We start from the raw sequence: 12500 nt of genomic DNA, 5'->3' as shown, positions 1-12500 counted from the left end.
AATAATAATACTTATTCATATAATTATTATTACCATATTTCACAGTACAACAGTAAAATGACTGATACTAATATTTTTGGCTGTCATAATTTCTTCATTTTTAAACATTAATATAATGCTAAGTATTATTATTTTACAGTACTGTAACAGTAAAATGACTAATACTATCTTAATATCTTCATTTTCAAACATTAAACCATAGAGCTTTTATTTTGGCAGCAAACGCATGAGTGTTTGTTGATTAGATGTATAGTGATTAGCGTGTTGTGATGCTGGTTTTGCAGTCGCTCGTCCTGCTCTGTTATTAATGATGTCAGATTCGGTGTGTGTGTGAATGTGAAGCCAGACCGCAGTCGTTCGCTCATGTTTGATTTCAGTCCTCACACTCTATTTAACAGCAGATAAACGTTTGCCTGCCAATAGCAGAATAACGACAGCGCCGCTAATGAGCTAATTAAAACCCCATAAACGGGTCAGCGCACTTACTCAGCACTTCTCACAGCATCACTTATGTGTGTGTGTGTGTGTGTGTGTGTGTGTGTGTTTGCACTGGTTTACTGGTTTATTAGAGTAATCTGATATCAGAGGAAACTGTCTAAGTTATGCATTTCAGAAATGTACATATACAAATCACAGTGAGCTAAAAATGTATTAATTTAAACAATGTAATAATTTAATGCAGAAACAATGAGCTCATTGATGAATACTTGTTTGTTATTAAATGATTATACATGTTGATTCAGAGTTTGTGTCATTTCTTTCATGCAATTGAAAGTCCGAAGTTTGCGCTGGTTTTGAGTCAGTGGTGTAAAGCATAAGTGATCCGTGAGCAGATTGAGGTTGAAGACTCTTTGTGTTGGCGCTGCTGGTGTGGTTTGGGAATGAGTGTGTGTGTGTGTGTGTGTGTGTGTGTGTGTGTGTGTGTGTGTGTGTGTGTGTGTGTGTGTGTGTGTGAGGAATGAGTTGAGGAGTATATTGGGTTTCTGGATGATTGAGTGATTTACATGCTTTCTTCTGTTAGACACTGTTGATCATCTTCATCTGAAGTCATATTATTATTTTAAATATATTTTTACTATCCAAATCATTATCAATGATTGCCTTTACTTTTTAAATTATTTATCTTTATTTTTTTTATTAGTTATTTAATTATTAGGAATTGTTTTATTTTGTTTTTATTTGAAATGTAGTCGTTTAATTTATTATATTTTCTAATGTTTTATTTTGATTGCATTAATTATTTGTTTAATTTTTTAATTTAAGTACTAAGTGTTTTTTTTTCATTTTAAAATTAATTTACTTAAATGTTGCATTTTTTATGATTTATATATAATTATAGATAAATATATTTTAAAATAAAAAGAAATAAAACAGTTACTAATGATTCAATTAGTAACTGTTTTATTTCTTTTTATTTTAAAATATATTTATATTAATTTAGCATTTTTATGATTTAGTAAGTTTTATTTTGATTGTTATTATTTAAAATAAATATGTAAAATAAAAATATGTAAAAATAAGAAAAAATATTTTATTAAAAAATATTTTGATATTTCATAAATGATTAGTATGTTTTTTATTGTAAAATTATTTGTTTAATTTACTTTTTAACATTTTATTATTAGTAAGTGTTTTATTTTGATTTATATTTGTTTTTACATTTATATATTCAAACTTTGCATTTTTATTTAATCATTAGAAAGTTTTTTTCATTATTATTTGTTTAATTTTATGTTTTTGTAATTTAATTATAAGAAACTACTTTATTTTGATGTTTTTTAATTATTGGTTTAATTATATATTATTTATGAATTTATTTATATGATAGTGTTTTACTTGGATTGTTTTTATTTAAAATGTATTTATTTTTGTATTTATATCATTGAATGAGTTATAAGCTTCAGTGTTTCATCAACACACAAACGCGTCTGAAAAACCCTGGTCTGCGTAAAACATGAAGCATCTGTGGTTCACGTCTCTGATTTTCCTTCTTTTCCCGTTTCTTCATTATGTACTAATCTCTTCTTTGCTTTTCTCTTGCAGTGTCTGGAGCCTTGCAGGACATCATGGGACCTGAAGGAGAACCAGTGTCAGGACTTGTGTGAGGTACGAGACGTTTCCCCTGCTCTAAACTATTGCTCTTTTAATCAGCGTTTAAAGGGATGGTATAATGCCCATTTCCCAAGATGTAAAATAAGTCTCTGATGCCCCCAGAGTGTGTGTGTGAAGTTTTAGTTATATAGCATGTTTAAATTGTCACTTTTTGAGGGTGAGCAAAAACGCACCGTTTTGTGTCTGTTCCTTTAAATGCAAATGAGCTGCTGCTCCCGGCACAGGGGGCGGAGCTACAAGAGGTTGTTTGTGTGTGTGTGTGTGTGTGTGTGTGTGTGTGTGTGTGTGTGTGTGTGTGTGTGTGTGTTAGCAGCTCAGATTACCTCACACAGACACACACTGAAAATATCAAAAACTTTTATGTTCAAACCGGAGTCAGACAAAGATGGAGAGACTCAAGAAGAAGACACAACATGTAGAATACAACATTTTGGAATGGTTAGTTGGTGAATTTATGTAGCTTATGTGTAGTTAACTATTTTCAAGTCATTTATTAGCATATTCTGTCATGATAATATATAAATCGCGTTCAGGGGGCGGGGTTTATGTACATTTTAGGGTTGGTGATGTCACTAACCCGTGAAGAAGCTCATTGTAGTTCCTACCAGCCGTTTGTTGTAGTCCTTAAAAAGCGATTTCTGTAAAAGCAAATATCTCCCTTTGCTTCGAACTTTGAGCGTCGTAACTTTGCAGATGTTGTTTATGATCAAACAGCAACATTACACACTAACTAAAGTTAGAAAAGTCAAATCATAATCAACCACCGCTTTAAGCGTGTTGCTCTGCTTCTGATTTCAGACTCAGTTCCCGAAGAAGCACTACGAGTGTCTGACGAGCTGCGAGTTCTTGCGTTCGGTGGAGTCGCAGAAGCAGGGCGAGTGTCCGGCACCGGATCGAGCCAGTGGATTCGCAGCGGCTTGTGTCGAGAGCTGTGAAGAAGACAACGAGTGCACCACTATAAAGAAATGCTGTCCCAATGGATGCGGACACACCTGCCAGATCCCCAAGAACCTCTATAGAGGTACACACTCTTTCCCAGCGCTAGTGTGGAAGTCAAATAATGGCAAATGTTTTTGAAACAAAAAAGCTTGTTGAATTGCACTAATTGAAAAAAAAATGCATTGCATTAACCGTGCTTGCATTTTAAAGGGAGAGTTCACCCAAAAATAAAAATCAGCCCATGATTTACTCACCCTCAAGTCATCCTAGGTGTATATGACATTCTTCTTTCAGACGAATACAGTCAGAGTTACATTAATAAATGTCCTGGCTCTTCCAAACTTTATAATGGCCGTTTCTGTTTTTGTTTTGAAGTCCATAAAAGTGCATCTATCCATCATAAAAGTGCATCTATCCATGATAAAAGTGCATCTATCCATCATAAAAGTGCATCTATCCATCATAAAAGTGCATCTTTCCATCATAAAAGTGCATCTGTCCATCATAAAAGTGCATCTATCCATCATAAATGTGCATCTATCCATGATAAAAGTGCATCTATCCATCATAAAAGTGCATCGATCCATCATAAGTGCATCTATCCATGATAAAAGTGCATTGTACATCATAAAAGTGCATCTATCCATCATAAAAGCGCATCTTTTCATCATAAAAAGTGCATCTATCCATCATAAAAGTGCATCGATCCATCATAAAAGTGCATCTATCCATCATAAAAGCGCATCTTTTCATCATAAAAAGTGCATCTATCCATCATAAAAGTGCATATATCACCATAAAAGTGCATCTATCCATCATAAAAGCGCATCTTTCCATCATAAAAAGTGCATCTATCCATCATAAAAGTGCATCTATCATCATAAAAGTGCATCTATCATCATAAAAGTGCATCTATCATCATAAAAGTGCATCTATCCATCATAAAAGTGCATCTTTCCATCACAAAAGTGCATCTATCCATCATAAAAGTGCATCTATCCATCATAAAAGTGCATCTATCCATGATAAAAGTGCATCTATCCATGATAAAAGTGCATCTTTCCATCACAAAAGTGCATCTATCCATCATAAAAGTGCATCCATCCATCATAAAAGTGCATCCATCCATCATAAAAGTGCATCTATCCATCATAAAAGTGCATCTATCCATCATAAAAGTGCATCTATACATCATACAAGTGCATCTATCCATCATAAAAGTGCATCTATCCATCATAAAAGTGCATCTATACATCATACAAGTGCATCTATCCATCATAAAAGTGCATCTATCCATCATAAAAGTGCATCTATCCATGATAAAAGTGCATCTGTCCATCATAAAAGTGCATCTGTCCATCATAAAAGTGCTCCACACCACACAAGCGATGTGTTTGTGTAAGAAAAATATCCATATTTAAAACTTTATCGACTAAAAGAACAAGCCTTCGGCAGACAGCCCTAAAAATACAATTAGTGGAATTCAACAAGCTTTTTTGTTTTGCCAAAACATTTGCCAGTTATTTTACTTCCACACACCATCATCAACCCAAGTTTGTGGCTTAATGGGTTAGTTCACCCATACATTTCATCATCTACTCGTCCTCATGTTGTTAAAAACCTGAGAAATAAGTGGAAAAATGTCTTGTTTGTTTTGTCCACACATTGAAAGTCATTGTCATTTTGGACCCCATTGACTTTCATAGTATGGACAAAAATCGGAAGTCATGACAGATTTGCATATTGTCATGACCATTATCCGTCTGAATAGTTTACTTTATTATTGTAATTCTTATGTTATAATAAGGAAGACATTAGAGAGATAATAATTAAGATAATTAAGATTTTGTAATGTTTTTGAAAGAAGTTTCCTCTTCACCAAGGCTGCATTTATATGATTGAAAATACAGTACAAATTCTGAAATATTATTACAATGTAAAATAGCTGATTTCATTGTGAATATATTGTAAAATTTAATTTATTCATTGATGCTAAGCTACATTTTCAGCATCATTTTATATATATATATTAATAATGTTACAGAAGATTCTATTTCAAATGTTGTTCTTTTGAACTTTCTATTAATCAAAGAAGAGTGTATTACAATTTCCACAAAAATATTAAGCAAAAACATTTTCAACATTGATAATAAGAGCTATTATTAATAATTGAGCACCAATAATAATAGTTGAGCATCAAATCATCATATTAGAATGATTTGTGAAGGATCATGTGACACTGTAGACTGGAGTAATGATGCTGAAAATTCAGCTTTGATCACAGGAATAAATTACACTTTACTATATATTCACATAGAGAACATCTGTTTTACATTATAATAATATTTCACAATTTTTACTGTATTTTTTTAATCATACTTACACAATAAGATGAAACGTGACCTCTGAAAGCAAGCGTTCCGGTTTGTGTTGCACGATCGTTATTAATGTCAGATTTACTGGTTCCCCCTCATTTGCAGAAAGTCATAAAGCCTTTTATTGAAATCCAAACCCAATCAGGCTGAACCTCTGGTGTCAGAAGCGTGATTATTTATGATTATTTCTGTGTGTCGCTGTGGTGAAGATGCTGGAAACCATTAACAGGCTCGATGGAGCGCTGAGTGTTTCTCGTGTTCTCGATCGCCCTCAGATGTTCCTCAGGTGCGACTGTAACTCCGCGAGTCTCTCGGCTTCAGAAACATATTAACACTGATTATTACACGGCTCTGTGGAATACTTGATTCTGATTGGTCGATCGCTCCATCCAGCGGTGTATTATTCCCAGATAACAACAGAAGCACAGGCTCATCCGGGTCACTGAAGTCAGCAGCGCTACACACTCGCTACACACTCGCTTCACACTCGCTACACACTCGCTACACACTCGCTATACACTCGCTAGGAACGGGTTTTTCTTTGTGGAAGTTTTGCATTTGGTGAGCTAATAAAATATTAAAACTCTCTCGTTTCATACAAACGCAGCGGCGGCATTGTTTTATACACTGTTTTTAGATGCAAAGTCCTATGTTAACTTCACTGGTACAGTGGCAGGAAAAATCGTTCTTACTCGTCACAGAAGTCAGTCAAAAAATCCGTAAACAAGTGCGAGTTTAATCAAAACATAAAATTACAAAAATATACAAAATCCTGTTGACTCCTGTAGCCTATCCTATGATTTCACTTGTTAAACCTTTAACTTGTGTTCCCTTAAACGTTTAAACACGAGTTTTATCCATAATGACAGACCAAACGGTAAGAAAACTGTTTCTCCCTTTTTCCTATACACGAACTACTTCAAGTTCAATCTTCCACCCCAAGAGGGCGTAACCAATAAAGAAACAGAACAGAAATTAGCCTATACATCAGAAAACATAGGAAATAATACTGATATATATATATATATATATATATATATATATATATATATAAACACAGGAAATATCAGAATTGCCTCTCAAAGAAAGATACAAATATAATACCTTCAGTTTGTGCTCGCAAAATCAACACTCCAAGCAAACAATACTAATATACAAATTATTGAAATATTAAATTGGCTCTTACACTGTTGGATTATAAGATACAAACAGGTACGATTTAAAAAAAGTTTAATCTGAAATATCAATATCTCTAATCTCCATAATTATTAATGTGTTGAAATGCAGTGGGATAATGTAGATCCAGCCGGTTGTTATCTCAGAATAAACCCCTTTCAGGTGTATGTGTGTGTTATCTCAGAATAAACCCCCTTCAGGTGTGTGTGTGTGTTATCTCAGAATAAACCCCCTTCAGGTGTGTGTGTGTGTTATCTCAGAATAAACCCCCTTCAGGTGTGTGTGTGTGTGAGTGAGTGTGAGTGAGTGTGAGTGAGTGTGTGTGTGTGTGTGTGTGTGTGTGTGTGTGTGTGTGTGTGTGTGTGTGTGTGTGTGTGTGAGTGAGTGTGTGTTATCTCAGAATAAACCCCTTTCAGGTGTGTGTGTGTGTTATCTCAGAATAAACCCCCTTCAGGTGTGTGTGTGTGTGTGTGTGTGTGTGTGTGTGTGTGTGTGTGTGTGTTATCTCAGAATAAACCCCTTCAGGTGTGTGTGTGTGTGTGTGTGTGTGTGTGTGTGTTTGAGTGTGTGTTATCTCAGAATAAACCCCTTCAGGTGTGTGTGTGTGTGTGTGTGTGTTATCTCAGAATAAACCCCCTTCAGGTGTGTGTGTGTGTGTGTGTGTGTGTGTGTGTGTGTGTGTGTGTGTGTGTGTGTGTGTGTGTGTGTGTGTGTGTGTGTGAGTGAGTGTGTGTTATCTCAGAATAAACCCCTTCAGGTGTGTGTGTGTGTGTGTGTGTGTGTGTGTGTGTGTGTTATCTCAGATGAAACCCCTTCAGGTGTGTGTGTGTGTATGTGTGTGTGTGTGTGTGTTATCTCAGAATAAACCCCTTCAGGCTAATGAAGACCTGATCCTGATCACCCTGTTGGGTTTATTCTGAGATAACAAACGGCTGGATCTACATGATACCTTACTTAAACTGATCTACTGTTTCAGCTGCTGCTGCTTCTTCTTCTTCTTCATAGACCAACATTATAAAAAACTGCGGCCCAAACCGTTCTAGTTGTGACCCTCAGACTCGGGTTTCGGTTTCTGTTCTATCCGATTCGACTGTTTTCGTTAATCAGATGATCAAAACTACAAAAAATAGACTTTTTTTTACAAAGAATAGACCCATAGACTTTCATTGAAGGGATGAACATTTTCAAACATGAACTCTTGCTGAGTGTTTAACCTCCATCCGTTCGCAACATGCTAATCATGCTAGAAACAGACAAGCAACATGCTAATCATGCTAGAAACAGACAAGCAACATGCTAATCATGCTAGAAACAGACAAGCAACATGCTAAACATGCTAGAAACAGAAAAAGCAACATGCTAATCATGCTAGAAACAGACAAGCAACATGCACTTTGGATAAAAGAGTATGCCAAATGCATATGTAAATCTTCGTATATGCATGCATGTAGTAAAATCTCCCTCCTCTGCTGTTTTCCTGTGGAGGTCAAAGTGACGTCGTTGACGGTTTTATTTTTGGCTCCACAAATTTTTATCATTGCATTCAAGGTCTGCATTTCTTTAGTTCATGCATTCCCTGGGAATGGATTCAGGAATGAAGCGTCTGCGTGTGTGTTTGGAAGGATCTGACGTGCACCTGTGGAGGTTTCATGTGTGGTTTACGGGTGAATCTCAGTCGGAGCGAGTGCAGGAGTGTGTGTGCGGAGCGGTTAGTCTGTGGGATCTGGGATCAGACGTCACACACACGTGCTGTAGATGTGAAACCGCAGCTCAATCCAGTACAGATGCTGTTCAGCTTCTTCAACATCACTGAGATCCAGGGTTTCAGGCCTTCAGCTTCTTCATCCATTTTGTGTTTCTCCATCCTGAGTTTAATGCAGTCAAGATGTTGAGGACAACATTTTATTGCTATTAAGATTATCCTCTTCCACTGATATTTTAGCATCATTGAGATACTATTATAGGTTTAATTAATATTTTGAATTAGTTTTTTTTTTTAATATATTTTCTGTTTTAGTATTTTTTATTAGTTTTTGCTTTTTATATATATTTTTTCAAATTTATATATTTTTTCAAATGTCTATTATTTAGTTAATTATAATAACCCTGAAAATTTAAATAACACATACAATAGAATATAAATATTACTGATACTATTATAGTTTTTATATTTTCAAATTGATTAGTTTTGCTTTTTTGTCATTTATTTATAAGAAAATATATATTTTTTTAAAATGTATTTATAGTTTGTATTAGTTTAGTTTCAGTTTTAGTACATCAAGTTAAAGTAAAAGAAAAAGAAAATGTTTAAGTGAAGTAATAAATGCATTAAAATGTTCATTTTAATTTTAGTTCGTTTTTGTCACTTTTGTTAGTTTTTGCTTTTTATAGTATTTTTTAAAGTATTTTTTTAAGGTCTATATAGTTCATTATAATCCATGAAAAATGAAATAACACAAAAATAAAATAAAATATATATATTACTGATACTATTATAGTTTTTATTAACATTGAATTCTTTTTTTTGTTCTTTTTTTTTGTATATACTAAACAAAGTAAGTTTAAATTACTAACTGGTAATAAATGAAAACTAAAGCCAAAAATTAAGCCTAATTAGTAATATTTAAAAAGAAACAAAAACATGTTTAAAAAATAAACTAATATAAAATAAAATATTTTCTTTGAAGTAACACTTGAAATGCGTTTGATGGGTTTAGTTGTAGTGAACTCTAATAACCCGTTCCTGTGGGCGATGAAGACGTCGAGCTGATTGATGGAGTGTGTGTAAGATCTTCCTCGTTCTTCATCACAGCTGTGACCAATCGGGCAGAACATTTGCTCCTCTCTCAAAGCTTTGTACTTCATAAATCTTTCATTTATTACATATGGAAGACTTTCTAATGTCTTTGAGGGGTAAAGTCTCCAGCAGATGGGAGTTTCGGTGTCGTTATATCATAATTTTATCATGAGTTATTTTGAACTATTGCATATTCAATTAAACAATTTTATATTTTAAAGAATCGTGTGATAATGTCTATTTTTTTTGTCTAATCCAGTGAATTAAATATATTGCAGATAAAATATTGGATTATTTTCTCTTTTTATTTGGACACAAAGCAAAAGATCAGATTCAATGAAAATATACATTTATGTAAGTGAGGAGAGAAAAATAAATTAAACTGACATATTATATCCAAATATTCTTTATTCAGTGACTAGCAGTAAAATTTGTTAAAAAAATTTTTTTTTCTTTAATTGCTAATGCTCTTTTTACACACAGACTGAACAAAATGAAGCATTGCTTGGTGATTGGTTGAGCTAAACTGGTATTATCTAATTGTGTAGTTAAATTTAACAGCTGACAGATATTCAACATAATTCATGTGTGAGACAGTCTAACAGAAGGACGGACAAAACCAGTCAAATATCAACTGAGTTCTGCTCATATTTTATTACCATTTTCTAAACTATAGCGAATAAACTGTGAGAATGTGAGAAAGGTGTGTGAATAAATTTTGGTTTGACTGTATATGCACATTTTTAAAGAAATATTTAGGTTGTTATTCTGTGTTATTTGAGTGTGTGTTGTTGTTTCTCGCAGGATCTCCTCTGAAGCCGCGGAAGGAGCTGGTGTTTTGGGAGCATCCGTCGGGAAAACTGGAGGTTCGCTGGTCGTCGCGGTTCAACGTCTCGGTGGAGCCGGTGCTTTACGTGTTGCAGTGGCGCTGGAACTTCGGCATCCACCCCAGCGAAGACGACGCCACCCAGTGGCTGGATGTGGCACAGGTTTGTCCTTTCGCCACTAATGTACCAGTCATGCAACTTTATAGGGGTCCTATAATGCCCTTTTCACAGGATGTAAGTCTCTGATGTCCCCAGAGTGTGTGTGTGAAGTTTTAGCTCAAAATACCCCACAGATATTTTTATATAGCATATTAAAATTGTCACTTTTTGAGGGTGAGCAAAAACGCATCGTTTTTGGGTGTGTCCCTTTAAATGCAAATGAGCTGCTGCTCCCGGCACAGGGGGCGGAGCTTCAAGAGCTTGTGTGTGTGTGTGTGTCTCAGACAGCGTGCAAATATTGAGTTTTCTTTCAAGTCTTGCGCTTGAATGGACAAATTCACACAAAAATGAAATCAACATGGCCGTCTAGATGAGTATTGAATCAGACATAATCTGTTATGCCTTAAGTGAACTTATACGGTCCAGAAAGACAATGCATGTGTATCAGTGTATTGAATCAGTGCATTATGTCTTAAAGGGACAGCAGCCTAATATTCCTGCTGTCTGTGTTTTAATTAACTTTAATAAGGAATAATATTTAATTTATACAGTCAAATATGCAATGTTATTTTACATTTGATTACTTTATTCAAATTCCTGTACCTGAAAACTAGTGTTAGACCTTCCTGAAAAACCTGAAAAGTACTGTTTATTTATTAGTATTTTTGCTCTATTGTATTTATTTGTGCTGTTACTTGTGGTTTAATTATTTGTTCTTTTTTTCTTTATTTTTATTTGACAGTAGTCCTTTTTTCCCTGAAACCGTGAGCCTAAAACCGTGATACGAACCGAACCGTGAGCTATTGAACCTTTGCACTCAAAAACTCCATTGGACGGGTTTATAATAAGCGAGACGCTTATGTCTGTGTGTTAGATACTCAACTGCGTACTTATGACACATAGCAAAACAGCTAAAAGTATTTCTAATATTTTGGCCCTTTGTTGATGCTTTTACCTGTCGAGACGAGCCTTCACACACACCCGTCACAGCTGTCATTGTGATGTTTGAGTTATTTTTGTAATAATAAAATAAACTGAATATTTCACCTTTAAAAAGACAATTAATATTTAGTAATGTTATCGATTTGACTGCACTGATACTATTTGATGATAACTTGAATTGAGCTGAATAACGACACTATCGTCTTCTTACAGCTGCTTTATCGCTGAAATTGAATTAATTTCATAATAGACTTTGCAACGTCAACAATTGAAAAAGACTCCATTGTCAGATATTTGTTCATGTTTTAAGCAAAAACTCGCCTAATTTTTAAAAATAAATTCAGAAAACAAGTCATAATATCTTCAGTCATTTTGCTTCTTCTCCAGTAAATCTCGATTTAAGACACAAGACAGAAACACTGAGATAGAAAATATTTTTAAACAAAAGCATGTTAAATAAAGAGATGTGCACAAATGTCTCGTTCTCTTTCATGTTTTAAAATAGCTCAGATTCCAGTCTCGTGTTCCGAGGTGCACGTCCGTGACCCCGTGACCTCTGTCCGTGACCTTTAACCCTCTGTGCCCTCAGGTTGCTGAAGAGCGGGTCGTGCTGAGCGACGTGAGGCCGGTCAGGTGGTACCAGTTTCGTGTGGCGTCGGTCAATGTTCACGGCACTCGCGGGTTCACGGCTCCCAGCAAACACTTCCGATCTTCCCGAGGTGAGTCTTCCCGGGTGGCCTCGGACAGCTGCGATCCCACAGGATTTACAGAGCCGGCAGGTGGAAGCCTTTCATCCTCTGCTCCAACGGCCTGTTTTAGACTAGAGTTTTACAACAGAGCTGCGATTCAGGCCTGATTTAGAAGAGCTTAAATAAGACAAATAAAGGGTCCTTTTTATTTGATTTAAAAAAAATAATATATATATATATATTTATATATATTTATTTGTTTGCATGGGCGTTAAAATTCACTTCTCCCATGATTCTATTGGAAAAATTATAATTTACATCCAAAATCAGTCATAAATGTGTTTTATTAGACGAGTGAAAATACTGCCTGATTTAGAAAAGCTTAAATTAGACAAATAACGTGTCCTTTTATTTGATAAAAAAAAAAAATATATATATATATATATATATATATATATATATATTATTATTATTATTATTATTA

At 34.6% G+C, this 12500-nt stretch overlaps 1 protein-coding gene across 1 annotated transcript in view; it reads left to right on the top strand.

Annotated features, from left to right (window-relative positions):
- anos1 (anosmin 1) overlaps positions 1 to 12500 on the top strand; it is a 72808-nt gene that overhangs the window by 27884 nt on the left and 32424 nt on the right. Inside the window, exons 3-6 of the mRNA XM_082174693.1 lie at positions 2044 to 2106; positions 2911 to 3133; positions 10204 to 10388; positions 11917 to 12046. Of these exons, the coding sequence (XP_082030819.1) occupies positions 2044 to 2106; positions 2911 to 3133; positions 10204 to 10388; positions 11917 to 12046 (601 nt within the window). The remainder of the gene's footprint in view (positions 1 to 2043; positions 2107 to 2910; positions 3134 to 10203; positions 10389 to 11916; positions 12047 to 12500) is intronic.

Source organism: Leuciscus leuciscus (genome assembly GCF_965113295.1).
Source record: "Leuciscus leuciscus genome assembly, chromosome: 7".
NCBI classification, from domain to species: Eukaryota; Metazoa; Chordata; class Actinopteri; order Cypriniformes; family Leuciscidae; genus Leuciscus; species Leuciscus leuciscus.
Note: the sequence above shows the minus strand (reverse complement) of the source record. Positions and strands in the feature narration are given on the sequence as shown.